Genomic DNA, 15,225 nt, shown 5'->3' with positions numbered 1-15,225 from the left:
CCATCATATCTTCCTTTTTTAGAGCAGCTGGTAGATTGGAATTGCCAACCTTTTGGTTAGCATCCTCAGCACCTTAACAATTACAACATGAGGGCTCCTCCAACATGTTCAGTAAAACATAAAAAAAAAAATTTAAAAAACATCCATGCTCTATAAAGAGACTTTGTTTAAAGATTTAACAGTCATTAAGCAACAGTTTTATTTGTGTTGCCAGTGTTAAGTTGCCCAATATTATTTTCCATTTTCTTAAAACAATAGCTTTTATTATGGAATTAATAGATAATGAAAGTCTTTACTAATTTTCATGTGGAGTATATATTTTCAGTTTAGACATTTGTATCATCCTGTTTAATGATTTTGCCCTATAACCAACAAAAGTTTATTTAACATAATCAGGGTTTTTTTGTTGTTTGTTTGAGGCCATTGGTGTGCGGGTCAGATGTTATTAAAAGAAGCTCTCAAAGATCAATGGTTTGACTTTTCCTCCAAAAAAACTTCCTTGAAGAACACACACAAAGAAAAGAGACAGATTTCATGTGTAGAAATTATCTCCAGATAATACCTTGTATAATATTTGAGATGCAAATTGCACAATTATGTCTAAAATTGATATGAAGATACTGCGTTACATTTCTGGCATTCACATACTATTAGTATGAGCAGTATAGAGTATTTTCTACCGTACTCTTTTCTTTATTATCTATAAAAGTATTATTAAAATAACCTATTAATTTAGTTAATAAGGACATAAAACTTTAAGTTCTGTAGTTAAAAAATAAGTACTTTTAGAAAAATTATCATGACTTCCTATAATATTTTTTTAAAAAATTCTTCATGACCAAAATTGAATTTTACTGTTTTCCCAAGCTTACCTATTATTAAGGAATTAAATGAAAGAATTAATTCCATTTAACTGAGTCTACTGTTGATTTTTTAAGCTTTAGGATCCTTTTCTACTGTATTTGGAGAAGAATGGAAGGAGAAGACTGATAGAGATTTTGTTAAGGTAATTTACATGAATTAAAATGTTGAACCATTGAGCTACTTTAAAACTTGTGATTAAGTTGGGTAAAAATTTTTAGAGTAACTAATGAAACTTCTTAATTTAGAATGCTATACCTATAGCAATAGTAGCACACAGTTGCATTAACTTTGTTTTTTAACCTGGAAATGAGTTTTAGGAAGTTTTATGTACTTCCTAAAATATGCAAGTCCAGAAGAAATGATAGCCCAGTAAAATAATCAAATTTTTAGTAGAATATATGATCATCAACATTTAGTAGCTGTTTTGAGGAAATTATCTGCCAATATATTTTTTGAAACATATCTACATTGTGAGTTGGAAATAAAAACTATTAAGAGCCTGAAAAAATTATTTTCTAACTTTCACTTGTCTTAACTCTTCCTGGCTGTCAAATGATTACATCATAGTTTTATACCATCTCAAGGTGCAATTAATTATGTCACTGTTGTACCCTACAATACGTTTTCAGAAGCAGTAAATTGCATGGGAGGAGATTGTCCATGTTTCTCTCATGGAGCAGCTGGTGGGTTTGACCTGTATGCTTTCAGGTTGGCAGTGCAGCTCCTTACCACTAGATCACCAGAGCTCCCTTTGTATACACATAGAAAACATTATTGTCTAGATACATTTTTTTTATCTTTAAATCTGATACACGAATAACTAGATTTGAGTGACTTTAGCACCATTTTTATTCAACAAAAATTTTTAGTTCTGTGTTCTTAAAAATAGCTGATAAAATGTCATGGATTTGTTTGTTTATTAACATGGATTTGTTTGATTATTAACATTAATATTAAAAATATATTGAAGTGAAAATTTGGATTGTGATATGCTTGGAAAATTTGAATTAAAGGAGAGTTTGTTTAAGAAGTAGTCTCTATCAACAAATAGTAAGATTTTTCTATTAGCATTTTGCCTAGTAATAAGGTGACACAAAGTTTCAAGTTGTTACTCAGTGATGATAAGACACTACCCTGCAGTTCCACAGGCACACTGTTCAAATCTACCAGCAGCTACCCAAGAGAAGACTTGACAGTCCCCTTCTGTGAGATTTACTGCTTCTGAACACCCACAGGAGGATCAGCTATGGATCTATTCTGACTCGACAGCAACAATAGTTGAAAGCATAAATTGTAAAATTTACTAAAGCTTAAATGATAATAGATCAGTTGTGTTATAAGAAGTAAGATGCTTGACTTTAAGTATTGCATGGCTCAGCTCATTGCTTTCAAGTTGGAACTGACTCATAGCAGGCCTTCATCAGGTTTTCAGAGGCTGTAAATTGCACAAGAGATGATTTCCTATCTTTTTCCCTAGGAAAAGCTAGTGAATTCAAACTGCCTGTCTCTGAGTTGGCAGTGCAACTCCTTACCCACTAGGCCACTAGAACTCCCTAAGTATTAGTAGCATTTAGGAACTATTAAAAATGTCTTCCAGGGGAGCTCTGGTGGCCTAGTGGCAAGAAGCTGCACTGCAATCCCAGAGGTGCATGGTTCGAATCCACCAGATGCTCTCTCCTCCAGTACCAGTCAGATCTGATTTGACGGTACACAGACACACACACACACACAAATAATAATAAAATAAAATTAATTAATTAAAAAAATTACTCATCTTTAAAACAAAAAAAATGTCTTCCAAGGTTCTGCTGATCACACACTTTTTAATTCCTTACAGCAGTCTGTATAATTTTTTTAAATGTGTGTACATTTTTTGTTTTATGTTAACAGCAAAATGTTGGAGGACAAGAGAACAAAATTTTACTTTTACGATTTTACAAAAATGCATTAGTAGAAAAGTTAGAGCACTTAGTTACACTTCAAACAACAAAAATCTGAAAATAAATGTTATTTCTATATACATACTTGCTGAGTGTGTATATATAAAAGATTTTCTTATGTAAATTACATTTAAAAACAAAAATTGTCTTAATTTGTAACTTATGTGCTTAATTGTGGGGGTTTTAGTCGTTTTTTAAAATTATAATGGATGTTTATTTAGTTTTATAGATATTTCACAATTCATAGTAACAATTTAAATTGTTAAGAATTTAGAAATAAACACTTTACCAAGTCTTTAAGAAAATATGAAATTTTTTTCTTGAGTAGAGCAAATTCTATGAAGATAAATGTTTTAAATTAAAAATACTATTAAATATTTAAGGAAAATATACCTTTTGATGTGAATTTTAAGTTGAATGTATCTAAAAACTAGACCTAAAATGAAAAGTTTTGTGATAATCAGCTATCAGCTTTAAAATACCTTATTTAAGAGAAAATAAAGCTTTTGAAATCTCTTATTAAATTTTTTACAAACTGTTCCTGTAGCAAGTTGCACTTCGTATGTTAATACTTTGTTTTTTGAGAATTTCTATTCTGTTTGTAAAGACAGACAATAAAAAGTAAACATTATAGTTGAGATTTTTGACAATTACTGTGAATAAAACCATGTCACAATTCTAAGGCAGATGGCTTAGGTGGGAGGTAAGATGAGTGCACTCAATGAAGTGGCAGGTCTGATAATTTTTGGTAGATTTGAATGAGAATAATGGTCTAATCATGCAGAAGTTTACAGGAAGAGCTTTTCCAATAGCAAATACAAATCCCCTTGTTGTTGTTGTTATGTGCCATCAAGTCGCTTGCGACTCATTGTGACCCTATGTATAACAGCCCCTAAACCCTGCTGTATCCTGTGCCATTCGCACTGCCTCTGACACACCTACTCCCATTACCCCAGTCACTGAATCAATCCACCTCATAGAGGGTCTTCCCCTCCTGCACTCTTCCTCCACCCTCCCAAGCATGATGTCCCTCTCCAAGGACCTGTCCCTCCTTACAACATGTCCAAAGTATGTCACACGAAGCCCCAGAATCCTTACCTCCAAGGAGTAGCCTGGTCAAATCCCCTTAGGTAAAACTAATTTAGTTTTGAGTTACTAAAAGTGTGCTTTCATGATATGACCAATAAATCAAGAGTGGTAGCATTAAATGGGGATTTGAGAATGTTTTAAATGTTTGTACAGTTAGAAAATTCTCGTGTGTGTGTGTGTGTGTGTGTGTGTGTGTGTGTGTGTGTGTGTGTTTTAATGTACACCCTGTTGTTGACTAGGGAGCCCTGGTGGCCTAATGGCAAGAAGCTGTGCTGCAATCTGAAAGGCCTCCAGCTGGTCCACAGGAGGATGAACAATCTCTTCCTGTGCAGTTAACTGTCTCTGAAAACCCCCTGGAGGGGTCAGCTGTGGGTCAGTTCCAACTCTAAGGTATACAACAACAACAACAAGAATAAATTGTTGACTATGTTGTTGTATGCTGTCAAGTCTGAAACAACCCATAGCTTACCCTCTACTAGGTTTTCATAAGCAGTAAATCGCAAAGGGGAAGATTGCCCATCTTTCTCTCACAGAGCATCTGATTGGTTCAAACTGCTAGTTCCTTAATTTTGAGCCACATGTGCCCCTGTTGTTGACTATAGAATATGTTGTTGAATTTTTTTTTTATTTTGGGTCTTTTATATTATTTTTCATTTGGAAAAGAACAGTGTAAGGTACAGATCAATAAATATCTACAGAGTACACATACCACTGTAATTAGCATCCAGTTTAGGAAACAGACATTACCTGTATCCCTGAAGCTCCCCAGTTATGCTTTGTTTTGATCATGTCCCTATTTTCGTATGCTTAGCTCTTACTGCTTAATGACTACTACCTATGACTTCTTTTAACTTTTTTTATGAAAGAAATTCAACCATATTCTTGCAAGTGTTAGCTGTTGTTAGATGCCATCGAGTACGTGTATAGTGACTCTGAACAAAAGATCTGAACCTTGTTCTATCCTATGCCATCTGTTCTTGCAACTGTTTGTACTTAATTCTTCTTGACTAATGTATTCAGTAATCCATTTAATAGTATATAATGTTCCATTCAAACTGTATAATATTCCACTAATAGAAAATTTTTTCATTTTATTCTATCCTGTTTGTAGTTCTCTAAGTTTATGGGACTTGTGATTTCATGTTCTTCATCAATTTTTTTTCCCACCATATCTTCATAATGTTTTTCCTGTCTCTCTCTATTCAGAATTCCTATGATCCATCCATAGGTTTGCCTGATAGTGTTCTATGAGTCCATGCAACTGTGTTCAGCAGGCTTGAGCATCATTCCTTTTTGTTCTTTAGCCTCTGTAATTCTCTTATCCACTGGTTCAGGGATTCTTTCTTTCTTTATTGTGCTTGATCAAATCTGCTGTTAAATTTTTCAGTATATTTGTCAGTGCAATTTTTTGTCTCATTTTTAGTATTTCTACTTGTTTTCTTTATATAGTGAGTCTCTTTAAATTCTCATTTTGTACATGTATTATTTTCTTGATTTAGTTTTTTTTTTCTTTGTTTTCTTAAGCCCTTTGGCATGTTTAATATTGTGTTGTGTATTATTCAGACTACCTTAGAGACCGTTGTCTCCCTTCATCTTACTCACTGGAGATGAGTCATTGTATTCTCATAATTTTTTAAATTTAATTGAGACTTTAGTTTTTTAACACTAATGTTCGATTTCTCAACTTTCCTCAATACTGAGTGTTTTTTCACAACATGAAAGCAAGCAGAGCTTTGAAGACTTTACTTTCTACTCCCTCTCCTTCTTCTTTAGGTAAAATTTCAAAAATCCAAAAGCAAGGGTTTTTTAGTATCACAAAAACAATTTTCACAGATCAGTCTGTCCTCCTGAGGGCACTGTCAGTGGTTATCACTTGCTCCTGTTCTTTGGAGGCAACATTTTTAATGATTAATATTAAGTCATAGTTCCTTCATCAGATAAACCTACTGTTGATGATTCTTTGTGTATTCTCCATTTTCTTAATCCTTTTGTTGCTGTGTGAGGGCCTGCTGATGTCTGAGATTGAGATTCAGGGATCTATAAGTGGATTGCCTAGAAGGACCACAATCTTTCTGCCATTCCGGAGAATGCAGAGATGGGCATACCTGAATGGACTTTTAATTTAGAGCTTTTCTGTGTGGATAAGCAGATGGTATGTTAACTAGGGAAACAGACTCCTTTGCAGTTTCCATTTGCACAGTCAACAGCAGCTGAAAGTTCATGATACCAAGAATGAGTGCTGTATGGACATTATGAAAAGGTTTGTTCATTCCATATGAGAATCATTGTTAATGGATATCTGTCTTCAGGCTTTGACTGCTGTTCTCTGCTGACTGATTTAGCATCTCTCAGGACCAGTGACATATTTCTTAGTGTACATGTGGGAAAGGAGTAGAAGTTAGACCTCTCTTTATGCTAAAATCTTTCCGTAGTCCCTTATCCATCCTACCTTAAATACAGAAAGTTGTAAAAATGTTGTCATTTCTAGTTTGGAAAGAGAATATTGCATCGAAGATTTTGTACATGTCTTTTGGTATTATTTCTGTTGGGAAATAGACCTAAAACTATGGTTGCTGAGTTGAGGTTGATACATTTGCAATATTAATAAATACTGCCAATAAGTTTACCCTCTGACTGAGTTCATTCAATGACTTCATAATTTTTCAGTGCTACAATGCAAGGGTAAAGTTTACCTTTTTCACTGCAGTATATTGAGTTTATTCTAGTTGTTGTTGTTAGGTGCCATCAAGTCGCTTGCGACTCATAGCGACCCTATGTACAACAGCCCTAAACTCTGCTCTGTCCTGTGCTGATCACACTTTCTGAGACTCCCATCCCAGTTACCCCAGTCACTGAATCAATCCACCTCATAGAGGGTCTTCCCCTCCTGCGCTGTCCCTCCACCCTCCCAAACATGATGTCCTTCTCCAAGGACCGGTCTTTCCTTACAACATGTCCAAAGTATGTTAGACGGAGCCTCAGAATCCTTGCCTCCAAGGAGCCACCCAGTTTAACACTTTCCAGAATGAAATTGTTTGTTTTCCTATTAGTCCATGGTACTCTCAATACTCTTCTCCAGCACCACAGCTCAAAGGCATCAATTCTCCTTCTGTCCTCCTTATTCATTGTCCAACTCTCTGATGTATAACAAGTGATAGCAAAGACCATGGCTTGTATCAGATGCACCTTAGTCTCCAGAGAGACACCATTGCTCTTCAGTACTTTGGAGAGGTCCCTAACAGCAGACTTTCCCATGGCAATGTGTCTTTTAATTTCCTGGCTGCTGGTGCCAAGAGTGTTGACTGTGGAGCCAAGCAAACTGAAGCTGTGAACAATCTCAATCTCTTCACCATCCATCCTGATGCTGCCAGTTGGTCCAGTGGTGAGATTCTTTGTCTTGACATTGAGCCTCAATCCATAGGAGGCTGCAGTCCTTGACCCTCTACAGCAAGCGCTTCAGGTTCTCCTCAGTTTCAGCAACACAGTTTTGTCATCTGCATATCACAGATTGTTAGATCTTCCACCAATCTTGACCCCACATTTGTTCTGCATACAGTTACTTACTTACTTTTAATTATAATTTGTATCTTTCACTTTGGAAAAAAATTTTCTTTTTTTTCTTTTTTTTTTTTTAATTTTTACTTTCTGTGCGTGTACCGTCAAATCGGATCTGACTTGTACAGGAGGAGATTGTCCCTCCTTCTCCAGCGGAGCATCTGGTGGTTTGGAATCGCATACCTCTGGTATTGCAGTGCAGCTTCTTGCCACTAAGCCACCAGAGCTCCCCTGGAAAAAAAAATTTCATTGTTATATAGTTGTCATTGTTTTTCTCCCCCCACCTCCCAGTCCACTTTACTATGCAGCTCTTATTCTGGACTCTTGTCATGCCAATAATACCTAATCATATATTCCTTTTTTCATTTCTCTCCCTTGTTTCAGTGCTTGTGTACATTATATACCCCCTCTTTTCTTAGTTTCTCCTCAACCCCCATGTCAGACCAATTTTATAACAGTGGCATTATGTAGTATTTGTCCTTTTGTGAGTGAGATATTTCACTCCGCATAATGTTCCCCGTGGTCACTATATTTTGTATAATATTTTGATAATATTTCATGAGTTCATTGTTTTTCAGTGCTATGGTGAAAGGGTAAAGTTGACCTTTTTCACTTACTTTTAATAATAATTTGTATCTTTAACCATTCAAGTGGGTATATGATGCTATTGCGTTTTGGTTTTTATTTCTTTTTCCCCTGATTATTAAGAAATTATATAACACCTCTTCCTATTTGTATGATATCCTTTTTAAAAGGTTTTTTAGAACAATTTTATATTGGTTTGCATTCAAAATCTGTATATATTGTATTTCAGATGTGTATATTTATGCTTCACACATTTTTTCATTCACATTGTATTTTTTATCATCATTCCATACATATTGTGTTTTATAAACTTAATCATGACTCAGATATGCCCACTTTTACCTCATCTTTTCTGGTTCCCATTGGTACTTTCCTAAGTTTTTCATCCCTTCCACCTGCTTAACAAACCTTACCTTCTCACTAATTTACCACACTCCCCTCCTCTCCTCTCCCCTTCCCCCTTTGGACTTGAATACACATTTTACTAGTTAATCTTCTATTTTTTTATGGATATTTTAATGAACGTTTGTAGAGAACTTGGATTTCCATCCATTCCTTGTTAGCACATTTTCCTCCTTGCCCCCCCAGTTCACTTTTCTCTTTGTTGTTGTTGTATGTGCCTTCGAGTTGCTTGTGACTTATAGCAACCCTATGTACAACAGCCCTAAACTCTGCTCTATCCTGTGCCACTTGCACTGTCTCTGACACACCCATCCCAATTACCCCAGTCACTGAATCAGTCTACCTCATAGAGGGCCTTCCTCTCCTGTGCTTTCCCTCCACCCTCCCAGTCATGATGTCCCTCTCCAAGGACCGGGCTCTCCTTACAACATGTCCAAAGTAAGTTAGATGAAACCTCCAGATCCTTGCCTCCAAGGAGCCACCTGGTTTAACCCTTTCCGGGATGAATCTGGTACTTTTCTCTTTAGGGGGAGAAAAAAATCTTTCATTGTTACACAGCCTTTCATTGTCATGCCCCCTTGCCCCCCACAGTCCACTTTACTATGCAGCTCTTATTCTGAACTCTTGTCATTCCCGTAATCCCTAATCATACATTCCTTTTCTTTAATTCTCTTCCTTGTCTGTTTCAAGTGCCGTGTACATTATTTCCCTCTCTTTTCTTAGTTTCTCCTCAAACCCCATGTCAGTCCTGTTTTATAACAGTGGCGTTATGCAGTATTTGTGAGTGAGCTATTTCACTCAGCATAATGTTCTCCATATAGTCATTCATTTTTTATAATACTTCATGAGTTCATTGTTTTTCAGTGCTACGTAATATTCCATTGTGTGAATATACCATAGTTGCTCTGGCCATCTGTTTGTTGATGGATAGCCTTCTATTTTTACAATAATTGTCTTAAGGAATATTTGTTCTTATGAGATTGAGTTCATTTAGCACCTCTAGACCCTTTCATGTTACATAGTATTTTATGAAGTCATTGCTCCTTAGTGCCGCATATTATTCCACTGTGTGAATGTACCGTAATTTCTCAGTCCATTCATTTGTTAATAGACATTGGGATATTTTCATTTTCTTGGTTATTGTGAATATACTGTTAGGAACATAGGTGTACAAATCTCCATTTGAGTCTCAGTTCTGATTTCCTCAGGGTATATTCCTATCAGTGGAAGAGTTGGGTCCTACAGGATTTCTAGGTTCAGTTTTTTACAGAAATGCCAAACTGCCTTCCTTTTTATAATCCCTCCAGCATGTATGTGACTTGCAATCTATCTACATCCTCTCCAACATTTTTTACTTGCCATCCTGTTAAAATTTGTCACTGCTACAGTGGTGAGGTAGTAGTTCATTGTGGTTTTGGCTTACTTCTCTCTTTTTTGCCAGTTGAGTTTGAGCATTTCTTAATCTGTAGATTGGCCATCTGAACTTCCTGACGTATTACCAACCCCTAGCTGGTTCTTGAAATGAAGATTTTTTTTTTTCACGTTAATTGTTATTTTAACGAAAGTTTACAGAAATGTTAGATTTTCATTAGTTCATTGTTTCACATTTTTACTCCCTTCCCCTCCCTCCTTTCTCCAACTCCCAGTTCACTTTAAAAAAAAAAAACTCATTCATAAATAAATTTTTTTTAAAAAAAGAAGAAAATGCTCATTCATTATTGCACAATTATCTCCCTCTGCCACCTTTCTCCAGTCCTCGTTGCACTGTACCTCTTATTCTGGACTATTGTCATACATAAAGTGCTTATGTATTTCTTTTAAACAGTTCTTTCCTTTATCTGTTCCAGTGCAATTTCTTAATGAAAAAAAATTTCAAATGCTGTTTGGTTGGGTTTTTTCTTCCCTTTTAATTTTTTTTGAGGGGGCTATAATTCAATTTTGAGAATTCTGTTGCAACTTTTACAAAATTGACAGTCTGTTGTGGTTTTTTTTAATTTATTTTTTTAATGAAGTTTCCTTTTAGTTGGTAATAATATAGATTTCAAATATCTATTCATACATGATAATTCTTATCTAATGTTATTTGTTTATTCTGCTTACCCTCATATAGATGATTCTTTTATTTTTTATAATATTTGTTACATATTTCAGCAGACTTATTTTTGTAGGATATTTGTGTAATTTAGATTAAGGAATAGTCATCAATTCTGCATTCCATTTGCCAGTATGTAGAGTAATATAGGCGTGCCCCATTATTAGGTTTTATACTGAAGATTTTCTGAATGCTCATGTAGGAAAACCAAACTTAGGAAGATTGGTGTGAAAGTAGTGGCTAATATTTTGGAATTTTTTTTCCCAACCTATCTATTATGAGGTTACTGTGCAGAACTTCTACATTCGTCATTTCATCATCAGCAACCCATTTCTTCAAGTCAAGACTGACTCATAGCTGACTGTCCCATGTGTTTTCAGAAGAGATGGAGAAAAGATTGCCCATCTTTATTCACAAAGCAGCTGGTGGTTTTGAACTGCCCACCTTTGGGTTTGCAGCTGAACACTATCCAGTAGGCCACTATTATGATGCTCTTGTTTTGCATATTAGTTTAATTATACATTTTTCTGCTTATTCTTTCCTGAATCCAAAATAGTACGTTAAAATTCTCATTTTTATTGTGGATGTAAGAATTCTCACTGAATTCTAAAATACTGAATTTATGTTTTGAGGCTGTGTTATCTAATTCACACAGATATTTAGTTATTATATTTTTATGGCCATTTGGATTTGCAGTGAAGTGACCTTCATTTTACATGTGTGCTTTTTGTTTGGATATTTTTTCCCCCATTGGTTTTGGTCAAAGGTTAGATTTTGCTTTTGGGTTTTGGTGAGGTTTGGTTTTGCTTGTTTGTAGATTTTTTGGGGGTTTTGTTTTCTTTTGTGGGAGGGTGTTTTCTAATAGCAGTATATATGCATCCCATTTCATTTGATATGTGTTTACATATATGCAGTATATTGCAACGTTTCTTATTATATTTTGGAGTTCTTCTAAAAGGAAACAAAACTGTGTATTTGGACTTTATATCATCCTAGTATGACAACCTGTTATTAAATTAGTTCACTTAACCCAGTACCAAGAAGCTGTGGTAGCTTTTTTCATATGTTGCACTGCTACCTAAAGTCATCTCTGGCAGGTTTTTATATATATTTTTTTAATTGATTTTCATATATTTTGGAGTAGGTTTCGTTCATATACATTTTATTTTATGCAATCTCTCATTTACATTGTGTTTCATACATTCATATACATTCTGTTTTACATTATTTGTATACTAGTTTATTTATAAAATTTGGATACATTATTTTTCACACCAGATCCTTCCCATTTCCCTCACTCCCCCTTCACCCATTAAATTGTGTGTTCCCATGATTAATCCTCTCCCACCACACATCCTCTGCTTCCACCCTCCACGCCCTTGAATCCTCTTACTCATTCTATAATAATGGTTTTATGCAGTATTTGTCCTAATGGGACTGAGACAGTTCACTCAGCATAATGATCTCTAGTCCCTCCCAAGTTTCTTGGGCAGTTTTAAACTATCAGCTGCTCCAATGAAGAAAAATGGACAGTCTCCTCTCACTAAAATCTGTAGTGTTGGAAACCCATTAGAGGATCTCCGTGTGTTAGAATTGACTCAGCAATAGGGAGAGTGAGTAATCTGTTTACCATTTTTTCCCTATACATATGTTTAAATGCTTTTTGTTATTTTCTTTGTGACCTAACTATTCTGATTTTCTCCTACTTTCTTATATTTTCCTGAAGTGATTTGTTTTATGTTATTACACAGTTTTTTCTCTTCTGTTAATCTAATTGGAGCCCTGGTAATGCCAGGCATTAAAACATTTGGTAGCCAAATAAAAGATGAACTGTTTGAACTCACCAACTGTTTCTCAAGGGAAGGATAGTCTGCTAAAATAAAGATTTACAGCCTTACAAATCCTACAGGACAGTTCTTTTTTCTTTTATAGAATCTCTCAAGTTTAAATCAACAGCATGATAGTGATGTGGTTTTATTTTTTTATTAATTGGATAGTATGAGTTAGTGCCGACTTGACTATACAGCAAAATCTATACATGACTATATACAATCCTCTATCACTGTTCTCATTATTTACACTAAAAATGAAAATTTGAGTGTATACTTACTACCTTAAACTATAGAACTTTTTGACCTTTTGAACTTTCTTAGACCTCTACAACAAATCAAAGTGTACTCAATTTGAATGTTACCTTTGTTATCTTTTTCTGGAGTCACCTTTTTGTGCTATCTCTTGTTCAGAAGTCTGCATTTTCTTATGATTAATGTTTTCATGATCCTCATCCTTTTTTTCCCCATTTTTTTCAATGTAATGGGGGATTGTTTTTTTTTTTTTTGGTTGTTTTTTTTTGTGTGTGTGTGTGTGTGTTATCAGTGTTTTCCCTTCTTTAATTTTATTTTTATTGATATTTTAACGAAAGTTTACAGAAAACTTGGATTTCCATTTATTCATTGTTACACATTTTCTTCCCTACCCCCGTCCCAGTTCACTTCTCTCTTTAAAAAGATTCTTTGATTGTTGCACACAATGTAATGGTTTTTTGTTGACATAATATATAGATGAAACTTCTTTTTTCCAGTTTGATAATTTCTCCTTTTTTTAAAAAAAAATTTCATTATTTTTGTGTGAGTGTACCGTCAAATCAGATCTGACTGGTACAAGAGGAGATTGTCCCTCCTTCCTCGGCAGAGCATCTATTGGATTCGAATCATGCACCTCTGGGATTGTAGTTGCAGCTCCTTGCCAGTAGGCCACCAGAGCTCCCCTAATTTCTCCTTTTTGAGAGATCATTTACACTTTGAGATCATTGATATGCTTGAATTTTAGCTTACTCAACATTTTCCCTTAAAATTTTTATTTTGCTCTTTTTTTTCATATTTTCATTGGATATAAAATTCTTTATTTAGGGTTTTGTCTGACAATTTAAGATGACATTTAAGTGTCAACTGATCTGCATCGTTTCACATAAAAAGTCAGTAATTTTTCTTACCTCTTTGTCTTCATTTTTTTTCCTGATTGCTTTAAGGTATCCTCTTTATCATCAGTAGGTTTATTTGTTCATGATTTGTTGATTGTTTGTTGGAGTTAGTCTCAGATCTTTGGTATGTTATTTTTCCAGATTTGGACCATTATTTAATAGTTACTCAATTATTTCTTCTGTCTTTTGCGACTCCTTTTAGACATATGTTAGACCATTGTCATTGTTCCATTAATTACTAGGACTATGTTCATGTCTTTTAACCTTTTTCTCTATCTTCTTCATTATCAGTAGTTTCTATTGCTATTTCTTGATTTTTATTCTGTTTTCTAACATTAAGTTATGTGGTATTACTATTAATTCCATTTAAAACAATTCTTTTTTTTCCATTTTAGAAATTGCATTTATATCCTACTTTAGTTAGTATTTTTCTTTGAATGCTTAAGCATGTTTAATAATGTTGTTGTTTAATACTGTTGAGTTGGAACCAACTTATAGCTCAGCTTTCAGCAGGCTTTCTGAGACAGTAAATCACAGGGAAGGAGATGCCTTTCTCCCTCAGAGCATCTGGTGAATTAAAATCTTATTTCATTGGATTGGCAGCAAAAATCCTTACTACTGAAGTCCTGACCTAGTGATAAAGAGTTTCACTGGCAGTCTGCAGGTAGGCTGTTCAAATCTCCCAAGTGCTTTGTGGATAAAATGATGGGAAGTCTCCTCCACTGCAGTTACCTGCCTCAGAAATCCTGCTAGGTCAGCTATGTACTCAGTGGTACACAGCAATAAAATCCTTGCCTCCTAATTCAGTCTTTTCTGTTATTCCTAGGTCTCTTTCTGATTTTTTTTTTTGGTTATTACTCATATTTTCCTGTTTGGTATTTGTTTTTGCATGTCTAGCAATTTTTACTTACGTATGGTAGTCTAAGTATTTAGGAAGCTCTGGAGGCCTAGTTCTAAGGAACTACATTGCTAACCCAAAGACAACGCAGGATTATCTTTCAGTTATATTGAATTTTATTGTAGTAGATTGTTGGTTGATTTATTATCACCTTGACCCTTTGGAAGATTACTTCTAAGCCCTGTTACAACATATATAGCCTTTATGTTTTATGACTCATTTATCTGTGCTTTTAAAAGTGTTGCTTTTTGTAATCTCTGTTGAATGAGCTGGAGCAGAATCAGTTTTCTGAGAATCCTTCAGCATTGAACTTCCTACTAGTTGTTTGTGCTTTTATTTTTTTAGCTTGGTATTATGCCATATGCAGACTAGTGAGAGTAGATTTATGGGGATCCCTCTGCAGATTTGTTTTTTATCTGCATTGCCTTTATTTTCCTACAGATTTGTTCTGAAAATTCTAATTACTTTAATATTTTTAACTCCTCTGCTTGCTTATATTTATAATCTCTTCAGTTTCTCTACAACTATGGTAAACATACTTTAGAAATTCAGTCAAGTGAAAATCAGTGGCATTTATTGGGCTAACTTAATTTGTTTTCCTTTCTCTCACTTTCTGCTTTCAGGTACTGAATACTGTTTCATTTCTAACAACAGTTGTTTTACTTGTACCGGTTTATGGTAGTGTCTTAATTTCCTCGTGCTGCTATAACACTAGTATCATAAATTAGGTATCTTAAAGGATAGATTTTTTATTATTTTTCAGCAAACAAAAAGTCCAAATTCAGGGCAATACATAGGGAAAGCTCTTTCTCTGTTGGCT

At 34.7% G+C, this 15,225-nt stretch overlaps 1 protein-coding gene across 1 annotated transcript in view; it reads left to right on the top strand.

The window, feature by feature from the left end:
* Positions 1–15,225, top strand: part of ARID2 (AT rich interactive domain 2 (ARID, RFX-like)) — a 270,114-nt gene that overhangs the window by 151,744 nt on the left and 103,145 nt on the right. The window contains exon 6 of the mRNA XM_006888177.1: positions 939–1,006. Coding sequence (XP_006888239.1) covers positions 939–1,006 — 68 coding nt within the window. The remainder of the gene's footprint in view (positions 1–938; positions 1,007–15,225) is intronic.

The sequence above is a fragment of the Elephantulus edwardii genome, unplaced genomic scaffold (assembly GCF_000299155.1).
Source record: "Elephantulus edwardii isolate Elephantulus edwardi_28Jun2011 unplaced genomic scaffold, EleEdw1.0 scaffold00065, whole genome shotgun sequence".
Taxonomy (NCBI): Eukaryota; Metazoa; Chordata; class Mammalia; order Macroscelidea; family Macroscelididae; genus Elephantulus; species Elephantulus edwardii.
This window is presented reverse-complemented; position numbering and strand designations above follow the sequence as displayed.